The following is an 18,649-nucleotide window of genomic DNA, read 5'->3' as shown; positions in this document are numbered from 1 at the left end:
CCATACTTTCTTCTGCAGCTTGACACAGGGATGGAGCATCTACTGCATCGGTTCCACCAGACCTGCAGACTGGAGACTCTGGAATCTTTCCATTTGCACAGTTGCTCTTATTCCTGGCTGTTGTGTAGTACTTTTGAGGTGGTGGGGATAGACTTCTTGCTTCTCCTATGATGTGTTCTAGATTCAAGGATGAGCTAGTTATGTACCATTTATAATAATCGATAATTACTCCTTCAGAACACTTTACAGATAGCTGTGAACGCCCACCTTGGCCTGCTGAGGTAAGGAAGCAATGCTGTTTTAGTTTTGCAGATAAATGGTTATGTAGCTTTGGCCACAAAAAAACATTTTTAAAGGTGGATGCTGAAATGAGGGGTTTGAGTTTCTGAGGGCCTTACAGCATGTTTTGGATAAGTACTGAGCTGTGCTCAATGGTTGAATTGCGGTGTTTCTGAGCACTTCCAACAAACAATCCTAAGTGTTCCACATTGTGCACCTGAAAATTGAGTTCTTAATGGGCAAAGTGTTCCAGATCAACAGTGATGGATTTCTGGTACCTGTTCTGCACAGGGTTCAACCAGAAACTCCCATTTAGGCTCCTCAGTAAATAGAAAGATTTTTAAAAGGCTCCATCCTGTCACAGCTCTTATTTTTTCACTGGCAGCCAGATATTTGTGGATATAGCCACTCCCCTGAGACACCCTCATGGAGGTGCTTCAGCACATATTTGAGGCCTTAGACTTTGCTTTAATACTTGCCTCAGTTTCTCCAAATATACTGAGAGTCTGTCATCTCTGGCAAGTGGCTACAGGCAGAGTGATGTGCTCCACTCCTGCAGATTGAACAACTGAATAGGGATTGTCCAACCTGAAGCTGTGACGTGGCCAAGATAAGAGCATTGCCTTCCTTTGTAGAAGAGTTCCAGCAAAATCTTGGTGCTCTGTAATTCCCTTGGATGATGCAGCATCTGCCCAAGTGCCCATGAAAGAGCAGTATTTCAGATTGCACATATCCTTGTACAGGAACGTGCTAAGAGGTGCACTTTGGCTAAGGGCCTTTGCCTTCTCCCCAGAGTGTCAGTCTGTGGGAAGATGACAGCAGGAAAGAGGGGGCATGAGACATAAAAAGGAATATGGAATAAACATGGAAATTGGGGTGAATTTGATGGAGCAAGAAAAACAAACAATGTAGAAATTGCTGTTCCTATAGTATCTGCTAGGGCAGGAATAGAGAGGTCGACAGAGAACTAAGACTCAGTGCTCATTGGCATCTGGCTGGAGCAGGTACCAGGTCCTCTCCCTCATCTTCCCTAGGTAGTGTAAATGAGGGATGCCAGGATTTTCTGGCAAGCTGCCAGCAAAGCCCTTGGTCAGGCATCTGTGTGTCAATGTGATGGTGTCCCCAAGGAAGCAGGTTGCATCCCAGTGCCTTTATTAAATGGAATCAAGTGGTAACTGCCCTGAGAATAAATGGCAGGAAGTGCCCAGATAAGCCACTGAAGGCCAAGAGAGTGGATAAGATCACTTTATGTTACAGAACTCTCTTTTCCTTGGCACTTTGGTGATTTGCAGTCCTGTGTTCCCTCCATTTCATCAGTGCCCAGAGCCACGCTGCCAGCACTGCCCCATTGTTCTTCTGAAATGCCAAGCAGGGGAGATGGAGGCCTGGCTGCTCAGAGGATTGGGAATCGTGGGCTCAGCTGCCTGAGGAGGACAGCAAGCAGGCAGTGCTCTTCTGTGCACTCTACAGGCAACAGCACTGAGGCCATCAGGCTGGTTAATGTGATGTTAAGTGAAAGCAGAATTTCCCCTCCCATGGAGAAGCAGGAGGACAGTTAATTGGGGCTCTCTGTTGAAGCCAAATAATTCATCCGTGTGTGCCAAATGTCTTTTTTTGCCTTCCCCAAGCTGAGGACTGCCATCTCCTTACCAAGATTCCAAAGGTCAAATGTCTACGAAACACCCATCGAGAAGGTGAGTGTGGAAAGTTTCTACGTACAAAGATTTTGTCTGTTTTTCCACATGACCCTGGTTGCCTCCCAGCTGCTTACATGTTGTTTCTTAGTTTGTATCTTTCAGTATAAGCATTTGGAAGCTCTGTGGAGGGAGAACACAGCTTATCAACTCTCAGGCTTTAGGGGTCTCACGTAATATTTAAATAATGAGAAGTGCTGTCCAGAGGCCTTGGCTGGAACAAAGACCACATTTTAAGATCTTTATGAATAAAGATCCAAATATAAATCTTGTCCTTTTAAACACAAGCTAACTCTTGCACTTTCAAGCACAGGATAACAAGCTGTGTAGGAGTCATGGGAGAAAGATACATGATTGTTTTTCTATCATAAAGAGATACAATTAAGGAAAGTTTATTCTCATATCTGCTTCATGAATAAATGACTCTGACTTTCCCAGCTGCTCTTTAGTTTGACTCACATGTGCTGGCTTATTTCTAAAGCTGTCAGTGTACAGCAGGTTTGGAGCAAGGATCTAGGAGAGACAAAAATCACTGTTCAGTTCACAGAGAGCATTCCACATAGTGGGATGGTCTGTAAGAAAGTAAGGAGTCATCTGAGAGCCAGGCTGATATCTCTGCAGGGCAGAATAAAGGACAAATGGGAATAAAGCAGATAAGCAGTAAGGAAGGTAAAAAGTAGAATTTGGCCATGGGGAATTGGTGATGGTGGCAACAGGGTACTCAATTGGGAGAGTAAGTGAGCAGGAAACAGCCAGGTGTCTGTGGGGAGGGCTGGAAGGGAAGAGCAAGGAGCCAGGTGGAAGTTGTGTGTCATGAACAGAAGTGACAGGAGAGGTCATTCATTGTGTGCTGGGAGGGCTGGGACTGTCCCCAGGGTACACTCTGCTCTACAGCTGATCTCTGCTCCTGATGGAGGTGTGATATAGGAGAATCATCTGCTCTTCCCCTCTAATGGCCACACCGAGTATTTTTTCTGAAGGAGGCTCCAATGCTTCCTTTCCTAACCTTGCTGCTGCTTTGCTCCTCTGCTGCTCGCAGGGCTGATCCGCTCTCGGGTGCGAGGAGCTGAAGTGGCAGCTGCTGACATCCTCACCTTCCTGGACAGTCACTGTGAAGTCAACAGCGAGTGGCTGCAGCCAATGCTTCAGAGAGTGAAAGAGGTGAGCACCATGGCCCCCTCTGGGGTGGATGGAGCTGGCCTGTGCTGTGTGTTGGATCCTCTGCCCTCACATGTGTCAGCAGAGCTGGTGAGCAAGGCCTGCCAAGGTACTCCTCAGACAGGCTGTTAGAGAGGAAGGTACAGCCTGAGCTAGATGGGCAAGAGATCCCTGATGGGATTCTGTCCTGCCAGTGTGACAAGGCAGGAGAGGTGCAGAGTGATGGGATGCAATGCTGAAAGCTGGAACCACCAACTTGTACCTTGTCTCCTGCAGGTATTGTGCTTCCTTGTCTTGTTCACCTGTATGTAGGACAGCCCCTTGGGCAGCATACATTGTGCAATTTTTCCATGGTTTCCATCTCCCTTGCTGCTCTACCCTCCCCTCTGCCTTATCACTGCCAAAATTTCCCTTCCATTAATCTTCCTTCCTACTGAGCTGCCACCATGCATCACCTACATGTAGGCGGCTTCCTGTCACAGAGAAGCTGCCTGTGAGTGCAGGGATGTCCCTTTGATAGTTCACTTTGGCAAAGGATTGATGTAAGGCTGGAGGAAGGAAAATGAGGCGGAAATATTAGCAGCTGGAGAGAGTGATCATACAGCTCTGCTGTAAGAAAAGGCAGGGGAGAAGTGATGGGAGAAGCCCTGCTTGCAAGTGGCTGTGATTGTTCCCCTCTGAAAGGAGGATCCCATGAAGTAATGGGCCTCGGGAGAAGGGGGTGGAGGCTTTAGTGATGCTTTGTAAGCATGTCTGATTAGCTTAATATGAAGGAGCAGAAGAAGGTGAAACTTCAGAATTGATGAATTAAAAGCTTCTGCTTTTTATTCTTGTTCAATAAAGCACATAAATGTTTACTTTGCTTATTAATCTTTAAGTCAAGCTGCAACACAAGCATAGGGATTCCTAAGCAGAAAGAGCCTCACTCATTCCTTTAGGGAAGGATCTAAATGGCAAAAGCCTGTGTGCTGCTCTAGTATACAAATTTTTTAGTGAGCAGATTTCAAGTCAACCTATTTCTGACCAACTTCCTACATTTCTGATGTCCGTCCTATTTCAGATTTCAGTCTTGCCCTAGCTAATCCTGGCACTGATTGGTTGGAGTAGTGGCTGGCACACCAGGCTGCCAGGTGGGTGCTGGAGTCTCAAGCTGGGCAGACACACTCTGGCTGGGCAACCATCACAGCTCAGAGGGCAAAAAACCATGAATCCTCTTACCAAGGATATCCCATCCTAGCCAAGTGTGGTAGATCAAGAGGAACTATTGCAGGGCATAAAATGAAGGTTTGATAGGAAAGGATGCTGGCAGCTGTCCAATAACAAGGTGCTGTTTCTGGCATTGCCAGCTCAGTTTCATCTTACATGTCAGCTGTCACAACAACTGTCTTTAATGCCCTGTTTCATGATGAAAAATTGTTCAACTTCTACTTACTAAAAAGATTGAAAAAGAAAACTGTAAATGTCTATATGCCTTAATGGCAATCAAGTACTCACAATATCTTGATATTACAATGTATACAATGTGTCATATGTATTATAAAGTTTACACTATGAATCTTAAATGTGGGGTCTTGATTCATAATATTTCTAAGGAAAATGCTTTATTAGGGGTTTGATAATTTCTAGACTGATGATAATGAATTAATTCGAGGATGACTGAGCAGAAGTGTGCTGTCAATAGATATCCAGAGCAAACACAAAACCCTTGGAACAGTGATTGATGCCCTATGACTTGGGCAGGAAATAAAGATTTGTTTCTTAGCAGCATTCCTGGGTGTTGGAGTCTGACTCCATTCCCCACATCATGGAGTGCATCTGGCCAGTACCCACCATCTCCATGGTTGGATTTAGTACCCACAGATCTCTTGCACAGCTACCAGAGCCATATTGGAGAAACCAGACAAAGATTTACATGTGCAGCTTTGTGTTTCCTGATCTCTGGCAGCTTTGCTGGACATTCAAGAAAGCTTGACTCGTTGTTTTGTTGTTTTTGTTTTTTTTTTCTCCCCCTCAGGATTATACCCGAGTGGTGAGTCCAATCATTGATGTTATCAGCCTGGATAATTTTGCCTACCTGGCAGCATCAGCAGATTTGAGGGGAGGTGGGTATAATGAATGGCTTATGTAAGTTAGACCTGAGGGATTGTGCTTGTTCTCTTCAGCTTTCCAAGAACACAGAGTGATGGTCTTTCCTGACAGGTTATCTGTCCCTTTTTCTCTGCAACTTGAAAAGTCAGATCTTTTGAAGGGTTAGAACAAAACTCAGCTAGTATTTTCCTCTTGAACTTGAATCACTGTCACAGCATTTAGCAGTTCCAGGACTTGGTCAATTGATTTAGTATCTCACCATGTCCTCACTATGCTACATGTACACTGGAGTCTGCCAGGCCCTTCCAGTTGCTGCTTTGATCTGCCAGGCTATTTCGTGGCATCTTCTGAGAAGCATTTACACCTCTCCCCTCACAGCTGAATCCCCTGCAGCTATTCCTGTGATCACTCCACTTCCTGGTGCCCTTCTACATCTTTTATGGCTGGGGCTCACTTCTGCACTGCTTGCCAGCCAAAGGCTTCCTGTTCTTTGGCTGCTCATAACAATGGTGACTAAATTTGGTGACTGTGCTGTGCTCCACTGTCCACCACGGGCCATCTACAAGTACATGGTAGTCTTGAAAGACATGGTGGTTACAGTGATCTGCAGGCCTTTGTTCCCAGAATATATCACACCCCACAATGTCCTCTATTAAAGCCTCATAGCTCTGGCAGACAGGGTTTGCCTTTGGTAAAACAAACTGTCCAGAATACAGTTACACCTCAGGCTGAAAATATTCTCCTGAAGGTGTGGAGTGAAATTGAGGAGAGATCTGTAATGCTCAGGAGTGATGGTGCCAAGACAGAAGCTGGTGAGGTCTACATTAGGATAGGCTATTGCCATTTTGAGTAGACTGTGAGGGAGGTCAGGGGAGAAGCATTGGGGTAGCCTGTGATATAAAGGTGCAGACTATCACTAAGCTAGTAGTACTGTTTTTGCAATAAGGAAACCAATTTGTCTTGTCTTCTTCCTTTTCAGGGTTTGACTGGAGCCTTCACTTTAAATGGGAACAGATTCCTATAGAGCAGAAGATGTCCAGAACAGACCCAACTCAGTCTATAAGGTACACTCTGGGCAGGGCACACTTCTCCAAATACCTGTACTAAGCCTTCAGCAGTGTGGCAAGGAGGGTACAGAGACTGCCTTGCTGAAGACAGAATGCCACAGAGTTCACTTGGTGATAACAAAATCTTCCTGTTATTTTCTGAATACATTGAGGTCTGTAAGTGTGAGAGTACTGCCCTCTGAATATTGTAAGAATAGTGATTATTTACTATATGCATGCCACCTCCACAAGCCACCACTTCTTTCTTTGTTCTTGGGTTCTCCCTAATGCAGCACTGAGTGCCTCAGAAATTGCTTTGGGGTTTTTTAATTACCTCCATCTTTCAGATGAAAACTTAAAGAATGAAGCAGATAAATAGTCATCCTGCATGTGTAAAGCAGACCAGAAAACTGAATCTTACCTAGTAATGTGGGCATTGAATTACTCCCACCTACTAAATCTGCATGTCCATGGACAAAAGAGATTCTGTTGGCTGGAACAGTTGTTGCCAGCCTCACTGCAGGGTATATGGCTCGTGGGAGACATGTAGAATATAATAAATCCTGATATGAAGAGTTATGGTGCTTGTCTGTTTAGGCAGACAGCTCCCTATTTGTAATATAAAATTATAATTTAATTCCTCTGTGTAATTTGTGAGCCTCTGTTTCACACTCCAGAAGCAACCAGCTTGCTAACAGCAGAGAAGTACATGCAGCAGCCTGTCACACCATGTCTAATTGGTGAACACAGTCATCAAACAGTGCCCATCATCCCTTCACACTGTGCATATTTGTATAAATGCAAAACACACAGCATTATTCTTGCAGTTCTTGCAAGCCCATTTAACAAAGGCATGAGGATGATGTGGTGAGGGGGCATCTCAGAAACCTGCTGCAGGCTCACATTCCACCCCTACTATTTTTCTTTTTTAAATGAGGTATGATTTGTGACATCTGGACAAATTGTCTGTCCTTTAAAATTAAGTTTGTAGTGCTACATATATGTGTGATTATTTTTTCTGGATTTCTTTCTTCTCTTCCAGAACCCCTGTTATAGCAGGAGGCATCTTTGTGATTGACAAGTCCTGGTTTAACCACCTGGGAAAATATGATACTCAAATGGACATCTGGGGAGGAGAAAATTTTGGTAAGTTTAGGATATTTCAAGGGAATGACACACTAATGCAGAACTGCTCCTCAGTCTTCATTGCTTACCAGAGCTTTTTTTGTGAGAGATCTGACCAGTCAGCATGTCAGTGCAAGGTTAGGGACATGGTCAGGTAATCCCCAAAGTGGTCAGAGCTGTATTGCTGTCAGCATTAAAGTACATGTGATCAGGGCTACACTCTGCTGCAGGCATATGGGCTGTTATACAGGAGCTTCCACAGTACAAGAAAGAAAGAAAGAGGAACCTCCTGGTATTTAAACTTGCTTGTTTTTGGAGAATATTCCTCCAGTTCATCACATGACAGTCTGTGTTGCCCCAGCTTTGAAGCAGGCAGCCACTCCTGCAGCCTCTTCTTATACCTGTTCCTCTCTTGCAGATAAGTCTGAATTGCTCTCCCAGCTTGGCAGGTCCAAGAGATATTTTTCCTAATAAAACAAACCTCTGTGTAAATGGGATTTGGTTACAAATAGACTCAGAATGCAGACCTTTAGAAGCAGGCTAGGGCATCACAAACATCTGAGGAATTCAGAGGCCCAGTGTAGTCTGTCCACTCAGATGCTGTTTTAGGGCATGGTGCTTAAAGCCATCTCCTTGCACTGAATCGTGGCATAGACATTCCAGGCATCTCTCTTTGCCCCATGTGAATGGATGGTGCAATGTTACCAGGTGTTGGTGACAAAAGCAAGATGAGTGTTAAAGAGAGGTTCATGGAGACCTCAAGTATTTGGGGCATTCATTTTCAAATGGTGCAGATGGAGCTGAGGAAATAAAAGCAATAAAAGCCTTACTTTTTGTAGTCAACTTAAGTAGCTTTCTCTGTAGCTAACACTGCAAAAAAAATTTGTTTCTGCAGGTTCCATAAATGTCACAGATTTGTAAATAAAACCTTTTAAAGAAAAATTTGTGTAGTGTTTCCTACCACCTGGAGAACCAATTAGAAAGCATGAAATAGTCAGGAAGAGGAAACTTGTTTCTCTGAACACAGCTGGGAGAGCTGCTTCTTTCTGAAATGCTTTCTAAAATCGTTAAATAATATTTTGGGCTGATAATTGACTCTCAAGGTACCACATTAAAAAAAAATCTAATAATGAGTGTTCTGTTTTCCCAGATCTTGATTCAGTTTTACAGTATTTGTTATATTAAAAAGAGATCTTAAATGGTGCTGGCATTGGAATCTCAGCAGTCCTAGTAACATCAGCTAAGCACTGTGGCAGAATTAACACGAAGCCTTTACCCAGGCTTGAAGATCCCCTCCCTCATGTCCCACAGGAGCAGAGCCAGCTCAGCTCCTTGCCTCACCAGCCCTGCTCCATCTGCAAAGCCAGCCACCTGGCCATTCTCTCAGCCTCTGAGCTGTGGCTGTGTAAAAGCTGTAAACCCCAAAGATGGAGAAAGACTATTTCCTTAGGCTTTTCTCTGTCTGCTTCTGCCCATCTGGGAGTCCAGTGTTGTAGTTTGGTCCATATGTCAGTAGCATGATGCTAAGTAGAGTTCTCTGCCATAAGCAGCAGTAAATTTTTTGCATGTTCAGAACCATTCTTCCATATAGAGTTGATCAGAACCATAGAATTGCTCCATTTTTGCTTCATTCTCCTTGAAATATCTCTTGTAAAGCCTGGCAGTGGCTGGGCCAGGCTGTGTGGGACTCAGCCACAAGTACAGGGCTTGCCAGTTTTGCCTTGTTAGGAGGCTTTTCTGTAAACTCAATGTCTCCTGCCACTTGTCCCTCATCCTGCATCAAGTCTGTTGCTGCTGAAAGCAGAGAGATAGAAATCAATCTGGATTTGACAACAGAAAGTCTTCATTTTCTTTGAAGAATTCAGAATGGTTAATTTAACCTCTTAAAAAAACCGGTTTACCATACTTAATTGAAAACTGGGTTTTCTGATCAAGGAAAAATATTGATAATGTTCTGAAACATTTTTACTAAATATTACCATTTTGAGTGGGAAGGGATGGTTTGAATTAGGTCCTCATTTGTAGATGAGAGTGTGGTTCTGTCTAAGATGGTGTGAGAAGTCTTCTCTTTGGAAATGGACATCACTTTCAAGTTACATATGCCAGATTGAGAGCTTTGTTTTTGTTGTAGGCCAAAGTGAGTCAGAAGCTCATTCCAGGAGAACAAATGTCAGCTGGACACATCACCAGATAGAAACTTATGTCTTGGGTGGTTTTTTTATTTGTTTGTTTCTAAAATCCTTCTTCTCTTCAAATCTAGAACTCCCTGTTAAAAAGAATCTAAAAAAAACCCCAAAACTCTGGATAAGAGTCAGGAGAGAAAAGAGGTAGTAAGAAATACTACAAAATACAGTGTAATCAGATGGGCTTTTTGCTAAGAAGCAACATTAAATGTACCATCTTCCCCCACCCTGCAACTCACTGTTTGAACTACCTCTCAGTATACAGAGAGGAAAGCTATGGAGAAAGGTTGGGAAGATGTTAATGTGTGTACATGGTTTCAAACATCCATTAGATCTGGACACATAATTTCTTTTTAATTTCTAAGCATCAGAGCCACATAAATCAGGCACTACTGGAGCGAGATCCCAGCTGAGTAAAGTTTTTGAGGTAATCAGTCTCTACAATCTGAATCCTTTTTGGTAAAGACTACCCAACCACCCAGATAATTTTCGTTTTCCTTCTTCCTTCTCTTTTCATCACCACATGAATTGAAAGTGGAAAACCCCTCTGGTGTGGCAGTGATTAAACTTGTGAGGACAGACACATAAGCTTTGAGCAAGGTCACATACCTTCTGTGATGCAAATAAGTGCCTGCACATCAAAGCTCCATGCTCTTCTAATCCTTTAACAAAATGCTGAATTTAGCTTCAGAATAGGGTGGATTTCTTCAAGTAGCAGGACTCTGTATTTTCAGAGTCATACTATATGAGACTAGTATCTGCTCTGAGGAGTTCCTCCAGTAGAGACAACTGCAAAACAGTCAGTTCCTCCATTTCATTAGTAATAGAGCCAACCAAAATTAGAGGAAGGAGCTATTGTGGGGTGGATAACATAGAGGTATGAGGGAGAGGACTTAGCTCTAGACATTGACTCCCTGCACCTTCATCTTGTTCTGTTCTTTCCCCTTCTAAACTCTTTCTTCCTCACATGATTTGCTTTACACAATAAATTCTTGCTTTATAATTCCATCTATGTGCAGGGATGAGAGTAACAGAAGTCTGAAACAGGGGGTGTGTGTGGGAGTGGTCTCAGTCTGTTGCCAAATGCCATCTTGAGCAACCTTGAAGACCTGGTCGAATGCAAAGGTGTCTCACTGAAATGAGTCCAAAGAGGAGCAGGATTGGAGAAGGCTTGGAAGTCCCTGAGCTGCAAAGGTTGCCTCTATTTTAGCAAAGGGAGGACAATTTCTCTGCCATGGCATTGCTTTCCCTGATTTTGCTGTTGCATGCAATACACCTAGAGCAGAGGGCAAGAAAATTGCCCTTCTTGGGACTGTTGCAGATGTATGACTCTTGGGGTCTCTTCCAGAGCTCTCCTTCCGAGTGTGGATGTGTGGTGGCAGCTTGGAGATCGTTCCCTGCAGCCGAGTGGGACACGTGTTCAGGAAGCGCCATCCCTACGACTTTCCTGAGGGCAATGCACTGACTTACATCAAGTAGGTGTTGGATAGTTCCTGGTAGCAGCCAGGCCACCTCCATGTTGGGCATGTCTAAATAAGTCAGAATTCTTTGTTGTGCTTTTGCTTGGTAATGGAGAACAGCTTGTGGCTGAGCATCTGTTCTCGAGGGAGGGATGAGTTGCTATTTTCTGTGAACAAAACCTGTTCCTTTCTCTGCTGTTTGCATTAGTGTCTCTGGTTGAGGGGTGGGGAGCAGGTTGTCAGAGAGACCCTGGCCATTCACAGATGCTGCCCTGTGACATGTGCATGGGTATCAGCAGTCCTTGGGCATCTCTGTTGTCTCTGAGCTGTAAGTGCTCTAAGATAAACCCTGAGGACAACTCCTACTGCAGGACAGATGGACAGAGAAAAGAGATGAGACAAAGTGCTTGACAGTGAGAGTGGTTAAGCACTACTGCAGGGCCCCAGAGGGATGGTGAAATCTCCTTCATTGGAGATTTCAAAACTCAACCAGTCAAGACCCTGAACAACATAACCTAATATGAAGCTAGTCTGATTTGGGCAGAAGGTTAGAGGCTAGACAGAGCTGCTTTCCAAGCTGAATTATCCCATAACATTATTCTAATCTGGGAAAAGGGATGCTGTAAATGAATGTGATGGTGAGAATCATACCCAATGTCTCTGCAGAGGAAGTATGTGTGAAAAAGTCCTGGTAAACCATGGCTGTTAATTTTTTACCTTTAGAAATGTTCTTGCAAGGCTTTGTAGACTTAACACGTTCAGTCTCTATCCATCCATGCTGCCTGCTCGGTTTTGTGTCTGGGACTGTCTCCCAGCACCTCCTGTTGTGTCTGCCCACCCAGAGCCTGCTTGCTGTTGGGCAGGCTCTGCAGCCCAGCGTGTGCTCATGCCCTGCAGGAACACCAAGCGCACAGCAGAGGTGTGGATGGATGAATACAAGCAGCACTACTATGAGGCCCGGCCATCGGCTATTGGCAAGTCCTTTGGAAGGTAAGCTGCCCCAGGCCTTGGCAGGAGGGCTCTGGTCAACCCCTTGGTGGCAAGGAATAGTTTTTAGGTCTTCTCTGGGGTTAAGTGTGAGAAATAGAGGTGCTCTGAATGCCTGGCTTGCCAGGGAGGTTGTAGCTTGAGTGTCTGGCTAATGAGGTTTGCTTCTAATTCGCTTTATTTTTTACCCCAGTAACACTGCATAAATCATTTGTTAGCAGAAGGCCAAAGGGATCTGTAATGAAATTAAAAGACCAGACATTTTAGGTGGATAGACAGGAATTTTTTTTTATCACAGCATGCAGCTGTTGTGGAAATGTGAGCTGTATCTTGAGCTTGATCTGAAGTTCCTGTGCAGATTGATAATCCCAGGGCAAGCATGGCTGGCTTGGTGCACTCCCCACTTTCCTGATGGATGGAGGGTAGTTTGCCTGGTTTGTAGGGCAGGAGAGAGCATGGCCAATGCTAAGATTTAGAAACACAATCTGCAGAATTGTGCTTCTTGCAGCACCTTTGCTAAACCTGTCTTCAGGCCACATGGGATTCATTGTTATCAGCTTAACAGTTCTCTGTGACCTAGAAATCAGTGATGGACACCAAACCTGGGATGAGAGGAAAACCTGCTGTCTGTGCTCTCAAACCCCTATGACTCCCAAATAAATGTAAAACTCCCAGGAGTGCTGTATTTCTGTGGGTTTTTTCTGCCTGTGAACAAAAGGCTATTGTTGTATCAGTGTAAGGACTTTGCAAATGTGGTTGTATCTGAAATGTACAGCTACGTGCACAGGGTAATAATGCATCTCCTACTTACTTATGACAACCACATCACTTTTCTTGCTGTACACTTTGCTTTATTATCATGGTGCATCACAATACTTCATAAAAATCACTTTGCCTACCTAATTTATCAGTCCTTGAGCTGACTGCAGCAGCTGGGATGGGACCACATAGCAAGTAGCCCTGCTGATTGTGAAGGAAAGCAGACTACTGCACATTGTATGTGGATATATGGCTCATGTGTTTTAGGGGCAAAATCTGCAGTTCTTGTTCACACAGACTTCCCAGTGACTTTACTGGCAGCATTGGCTGAATAAGAGCTGGAGCAGAGCATAGGCAATTGATTTCAGGCAATTTCCTGTAGTAAGAGCTCTGTGAACCTTTATTAAATCTGGATTATAGGGTGCGAAGGCTTTTGACACCATCACTGACAATTGAGCCTAAAATGGACCCTCCTTCCCTTCAATTTTGATGTGGCTATAAAATCTAAGAACATTGCCCTGAGGCTTGTGGCCTCGTGTGTGTACAGTGGCTTCTGTGTGCTGAGGATGGAGAGGCACACAGGTACAGTTGCAATTCCTGACATACACATGTAGTGTTACAGCTTAAAGACAAGAGCTCCTGGTTTTGCTGCTCAGTAGGACTGCTGGAGGGAAAGCTTCTTCTTCAGCCAGCTAAAGCCAAACAAATCAGCAGTGGGAGGACTGCTACAGCAGACAGCTACTGAGATGTTGAATTAATCTCCCCTTATACTCCCACCCTTCCCCCAAACTGCTTAAGAACGAATAATTAAGTTCTCCAGGTCTCAGTTCTCCAACCTGAGCTTAGACCTGCTGCCATGAGCTAGAGTCATGCTTTAGCACACAGAGATTAATCATCTCTATGTACCTGAGCACAAACACTTTCTAGGCCTTTTCAGCAGCTGACTGTCGTGCAGGTTTCATGGTATGCCTCTGCAGGGGCACCCAGAGGCAGAAACACTTTCCTGATCTTACAGCAGTTTTACTGCAATGCATTATTTAACAAGGTAGGACGTGGGCCCTGCCATTGCTCTAAGCCAAAGGAAGTGCAAGAACAGCTCTCTGAAGGTGTTTGTCTTCCATTTCTATTTCCTGCCACTTGCCTCTCTCCTCCTCTTCACCTCAGGTCACTGCTAGTGCTCTGAACCAAGCAACAATTACGTGGGAGAATGAGTAATGGCAAAAAGTCACATAATTTCCCTCAAACCTCCTGGCCAATCTTCATTGTTCCCCTCCCTCCTGTTCACTGCCTTATTCTCAGCAAACTGCCTGTGTTTCCAGTGTTGCAGACCGAGTGGAGCTGCGGCACAAACTGAACTGTAAATCCTTCCAGTGGTATCTGGAGAATGTCTACCCCGAGCTCAAGTGAGTCAGCTCTTCCCTTGTGGAAATCTCTGAAGGATTTGGGAGGTGGGTCACAATGGGAGGAGGAACCTGGACAGCAGTGGGCAAAAGAGAGACTTAGGCTTGGAAAAGGTTTTCTCTGCTCTTTTTGGTGAGAAACCTGCTGTGTTTTCATGGCTTGTATTATCACAACTCTGCAAAAGGTCTGCCTTCTGTTCTGCCCCACACAGCTGTCCCTTAGAGATGTACAACAGTGGTGTTTTCAGAGGTGTGGGGTGTAGACAAGTGCCAGAGTATTACACCCCTCCCAGTTTTGGTCTCTGCCCCTTGGATGCTCTGTCTGGAGGGAGTTGAGCCAAGTAGAACTGGACAGCCTCAGTGCAGAGGTTTGGGTGGTTCAGAGAAGGCTCTAAGGAGAGAACCAGCTGTCCCTGTGGCCCCCCTGCCCTGGGTCAGGACATGGTAGTGTTGTGTCCTTGCTCAGCTGAGAGGCTGCCTGGGTAGGGCTGTGTTGTTGGCATGTGCAAACCAGCACACCCTGGCAACACCTTTACACCTCAGTCTGTGGCTAGCAGGAAGGGAGGCTGAAACATCCAGCTGTAGTCTGGCCTTGACAGAGCTTTCCTGCATTCCTACCAATGAGGCAAGATTATTTGTTAGCTGGGGAGAAGACTGAAAAAGGGGGAAGAAGCAGAACAAATCAGTGTGGATATAGCTTTTTGCTGGAAACAGCCTCTTTCAGAATTTCAGAATCATCACATTAAACTGCTTAGGGTACCCCTAAAGATAGTGGTATGCCTTCTGAAACGAAAAGGTACCCATCCTCTGACCAAGTTCTCACTTGATTTTTGCCTCCTCTACGTATTTCTAGTGGATAGCATAATATTGTTCATTTTCCATCAAATATAGGGAACCGTGTTTCAGTCAGGGCCCAATTAAGCCCTTAGAAATGTTAAAGTGCTTTGGTGATTTCTGTGTATGAAGTATCATGCAAATGTCATTTTGCTTCAAGGATTCCTGAAAAAGAGTTGATTCCAGGAATAATTAGACAAGGAGGAAACTGTCTGGAGTCTCAGACACAGGATACCACAGGGAATATGTTGGCTGGCATGGGAAACTGTAAAGGGTCGGTGAACAATCCACCTCTCACTCAGGTAAGGCAGGCTTCAGTTTGGTAATTTTCTCCTGCTTCTACCCTTTTTATTACTTGAATGAAGAGGCATTGGTGGGTTGGTATGGAGGTGAAGGAAGAAAGAATTTGACCCTGTAATGATTTTAATAGTAAGCAGAAAAAGAAGCCCATCTCTCAGAGCTCTGTTGGCTCAACAGACTCAGCAGTCAAGCATAGAATGTGAAGGTTTTCATCACTCTGAGACAACAGCTTAAAATGCTCAGGGAGTGACAGACTCATTGAGAATCATTTTGGGGCTGTGCTAGTCTAGTACCCTGGCATGTGGGTAAGAGACTTTTTTGACATCAGAAACATTCCTTGCTCTGCCAGATCAGCTGTAGCTGCAGATGACTTGAATTGTGATGTGGCAGATGTTTTTCAGTATAAAGCACAAATAGTGTTTAAATAGCTGACCCCAGTGGCAGTAATGTGGTGCAGTTCTCCTAACTGCAGTGGAGCTGTGATGGTATATCCAAGCTGAAGATCTACACTCAGACTCTCTGTTGGTGAATGAAAGCAGCAGGGAAGCAGCTTGAGAAAGTTAAGGGTCACAGTAGGGTATTTTATGCCAGAAAATACATATTCATGTCTCTTAACTGTTGGAAACTAGTTTACAGCCAGCATTCAGTCTGCCATTTCACCTGCCTCGTTGCTCTGTGTCATTACAATTTGAAATTTCTGAAACTTACTGTATTTTGTATTTCTTCCATGGGGACAGTATAGCAGTAACATTTGATAGGATCAGGTATCCGTCTAGTCAGAGGAAGGAAAAAATGAATCAACTTATCCCTTATGCATGTTGATGATACATATGGATATGCTTGCATGTGTTTTGCTTTGCTTGACAGTCTGTGGGTCCCAGATACCTGCTGCAGAACATGTCTGCTGTGTGAAATATGCAGAAGCAGTTGCACATCATGTGTGTCAGGGCACGGGGTCCTCCTTGCTTTGTAGGCCTGAATCTGTAAAGCTGCAGAGCAGAGAGTTGCATGGGATCCAGGGTTAATCAGACCTCTGATAGTGAAGGGAGCTAGCTGCAGGCTTTGAAATGGTCATGATGCACCAAGCCTGAGCATAAACTTCTGATCAGGTGCCAACTGCTGTGGTAGTCTTCCCAGGGAGCCTTTCATAGCAAGACAACAAAAGAATAGAGGTTTTTAAAATATCTGATAGAAAAAGCTCTCCCTTCCTCATCTGATCACTGTTGGGATCCTAATGGAACCTTTCTTTTTCTTATTCCAAAGGAGTGGATATTCAGTGACCCTTTAATTAGACAGCAGGACAAGTGTCTTTCCATTACCTCCTTCTCTACTGGTTCTCAAATCACACTGGAAGCTTGCAATCAAAAAGACAGCAGACAGGTAGGTAACTGTGCACCACTTTCTAATGCCTTCATTGCCACATACCAGTGCACCTACATCAGTGCAGCCAGCAGGGGCAAACCCAGCACTATTAAAGTCCTTTCCATTTTCTGCATCTCCCTGTCTGGTGTTTTTTCATAAACTTGGATGTACGAGAGAGCGTGTGGCCAAGCAGGAAGAGCAGTATGTGGGTGTCTGCTCTGCCTGGGCCCTTGGCAGCACGGTTCCCTCCAGCTCAGTAGCACCCCAGCTTTGCTTCTTGGATAAGTTTATATGCAGACAGATTGGTGTATGGATGAAACACAGCACCAAAGAGAGGTAGGTGAGGCAACTGCTTTGAGCTACCTAAGGGAAGGGTGGTGTGTGCTATCATTTGTTTATTTAATTTGAAGTGAGAGAGCTGTGTTCTTCTTTGTGCTGTCTTTGGACATGTGAGCAGACCTTTAAAGCTGAGTGCATGCAACTCAGTTAAGAAATAGTGACTGACATAAAGCACTGTATGTTCCACCTGAACTGCTCCCTAGAGGAAAAATACACAGCAGCAATGTTCCCAACAAAATGCAGCTCTTTGACTTATGCTGTTTCCAAGATGTGCATCCCTGATCTGTCAAGACAAATCGATCATTTTCCTTACAGCACTAGGTAAGGGATGGCCTCTGCAATGGCTAGGGTGCCCTCAACAGAGATGTGATGTGACTCTTTATCAGAACTGGGCAAAGCACAAAAGGGAGTAATGCAACACTGGCAGACAGCAGATTGTTTCATTCCTAGTTCCTGTGCTTCTCTCTACACTAAGAGAGAACAAATTTTCTGTCATCTAAGGCTGTGCTGCCTCTGTGACATGTCTGTTGTTTTAATAGCCCAAAGGTAGAAGATAGCTCAGCTTTGACCAGTTCTCAGAAGCATCTTCTTTTGTCAGTACTTTCTAATGCTATGTGAATCCTTGAAATTAGTTCTTCATGAAAGAAAGCACTGAAATCCAGTCCTGCCCATTTATGGAAAACTTTGTAGTAAACTTTGTGTAGACTTTCCTCTGGAGGGCTGGTTAATGCAGAAATGCTCTGAGAAGTTGTCACCATGAATACACTGGGAAAACTGAATTTGGATTAATCTGCAAGGGTTTCCCAGGTGGGCTGTGCTTTCCTGCTCCTTTTTTCTTGTTGGCAATCACTCATCCCATTGCTGTGTAATTAGGTCACTTAGCTTCTCCTTATGTGCCTCACAGTATTTTCCTCCCTGGCAGCAGAGAGAACTTTAGCAGCTGCCAAAATCAGCTGTCTTTCCCTGCTGCCTCTGTCACGGAAGGTCCCTCAAGGAGGGTCGAGTCCAAGCTGTATCAGAAGCCAGAAGAGATTAATCCACAGTAATACAGCAGGCTTATTCTGCTGCTGGAATAGGATTTATTGAGTCTTGATGTGTTGATTATATACAGGCTCATTATAAAGACATACACACACTTAAGGGTGTGAGCTGTTGTTTTCCACTACCTTATGTGAGCAAACTGCACTTACATCAAGGACTTGACCTAGTAGATGATTTAACCAACTGACTCTGAGCAAGGATTTTGTTTAAGCATTTCAAATAATTAGAGACTGATTTGAATTGCAGCTGCCGTTCCAAACTGCCTTGCAGCTGAAGGGATAAGGTGGGGTGAAGTGGGAGAAATGCATTTGAATTTTTAATGTAATTTGGGTTGAAATGCTCTTAAATGTTGGGGCCTTTTTTATAGTCCCAAACTCCCATTTCAGATTTCTACTTATAAAGCCAATTCTACTTGTAATGCTCAAGTTTGTTGTGTTCCTAGGGAATGTTGTTATGGTTCTTTCCTTCCATAAACACAACAGTAATTGTTGTTAACACTGACATTAGATTTTAATTAGCTAGAAGTCAGTCATCTTGTAAACTATTCCATTCTCTCTCCTCCTGATATTTGAGAGGTTGATTTCCAAGGAAGAG

The 18,649-nt window shown here is 44.3% G+C and overlaps 1 protein-coding gene across 1 annotated transcript in view; it reads left to right on the top strand.

Moving 5' to 3' along the window:
• GALNT16 (polypeptide N-acetylgalactosaminyltransferase 16) overlaps window positions 1-18,649 on the top strand; it is a 73,854-nt gene that overhangs the window by 46,460 nt on the left and 8,745 nt on the right. Inside the window, exons 5-14 of the mRNA XM_088167102.1 lie at window positions 1,908-1,973; window positions 3,013-3,134; window positions 5,146-5,233; window positions 6,199-6,283; window positions 7,308-7,411; window positions 10,922-11,048; window positions 11,931-12,023; window positions 14,099-14,182; window positions 15,174-15,315; window positions 16,577-16,693. Of these exons, the coding sequence (XP_088023228.1) occupies window positions 1,908-1,973; window positions 3,013-3,134; window positions 5,146-5,233; window positions 6,199-6,283; window positions 7,308-7,411; window positions 10,922-11,048; window positions 11,931-12,023; window positions 14,099-14,182; window positions 15,174-15,315; window positions 16,577-16,693 (1,028 nt within the window). The remainder of the gene's footprint in view (window positions 1-1,907; window positions 1,974-3,012; window positions 3,135-5,145; window positions 5,234-6,198; window positions 6,284-7,307; window positions 7,412-10,921; window positions 11,049-11,930; window positions 12,024-14,098; window positions 14,183-15,173; window positions 15,316-16,576; window positions 16,694-18,649) is intronic.

The sequence above is a fragment of the Sturnus vulgaris genome, chromosome 6, assembly GCF_052056855.1.
Source record: "Sturnus vulgaris isolate bStuVul1 chromosome 6, bStuVul1.hap1, whole genome shotgun sequence".
NCBI lineage: Eukaryota > Metazoa > Chordata > Aves > Passeriformes > Sturnidae > Sturnus > Sturnus vulgaris.
Note: the sequence above shows the minus strand (reverse complement) of the source record. Positions and strands in the feature narration are given on the sequence as shown.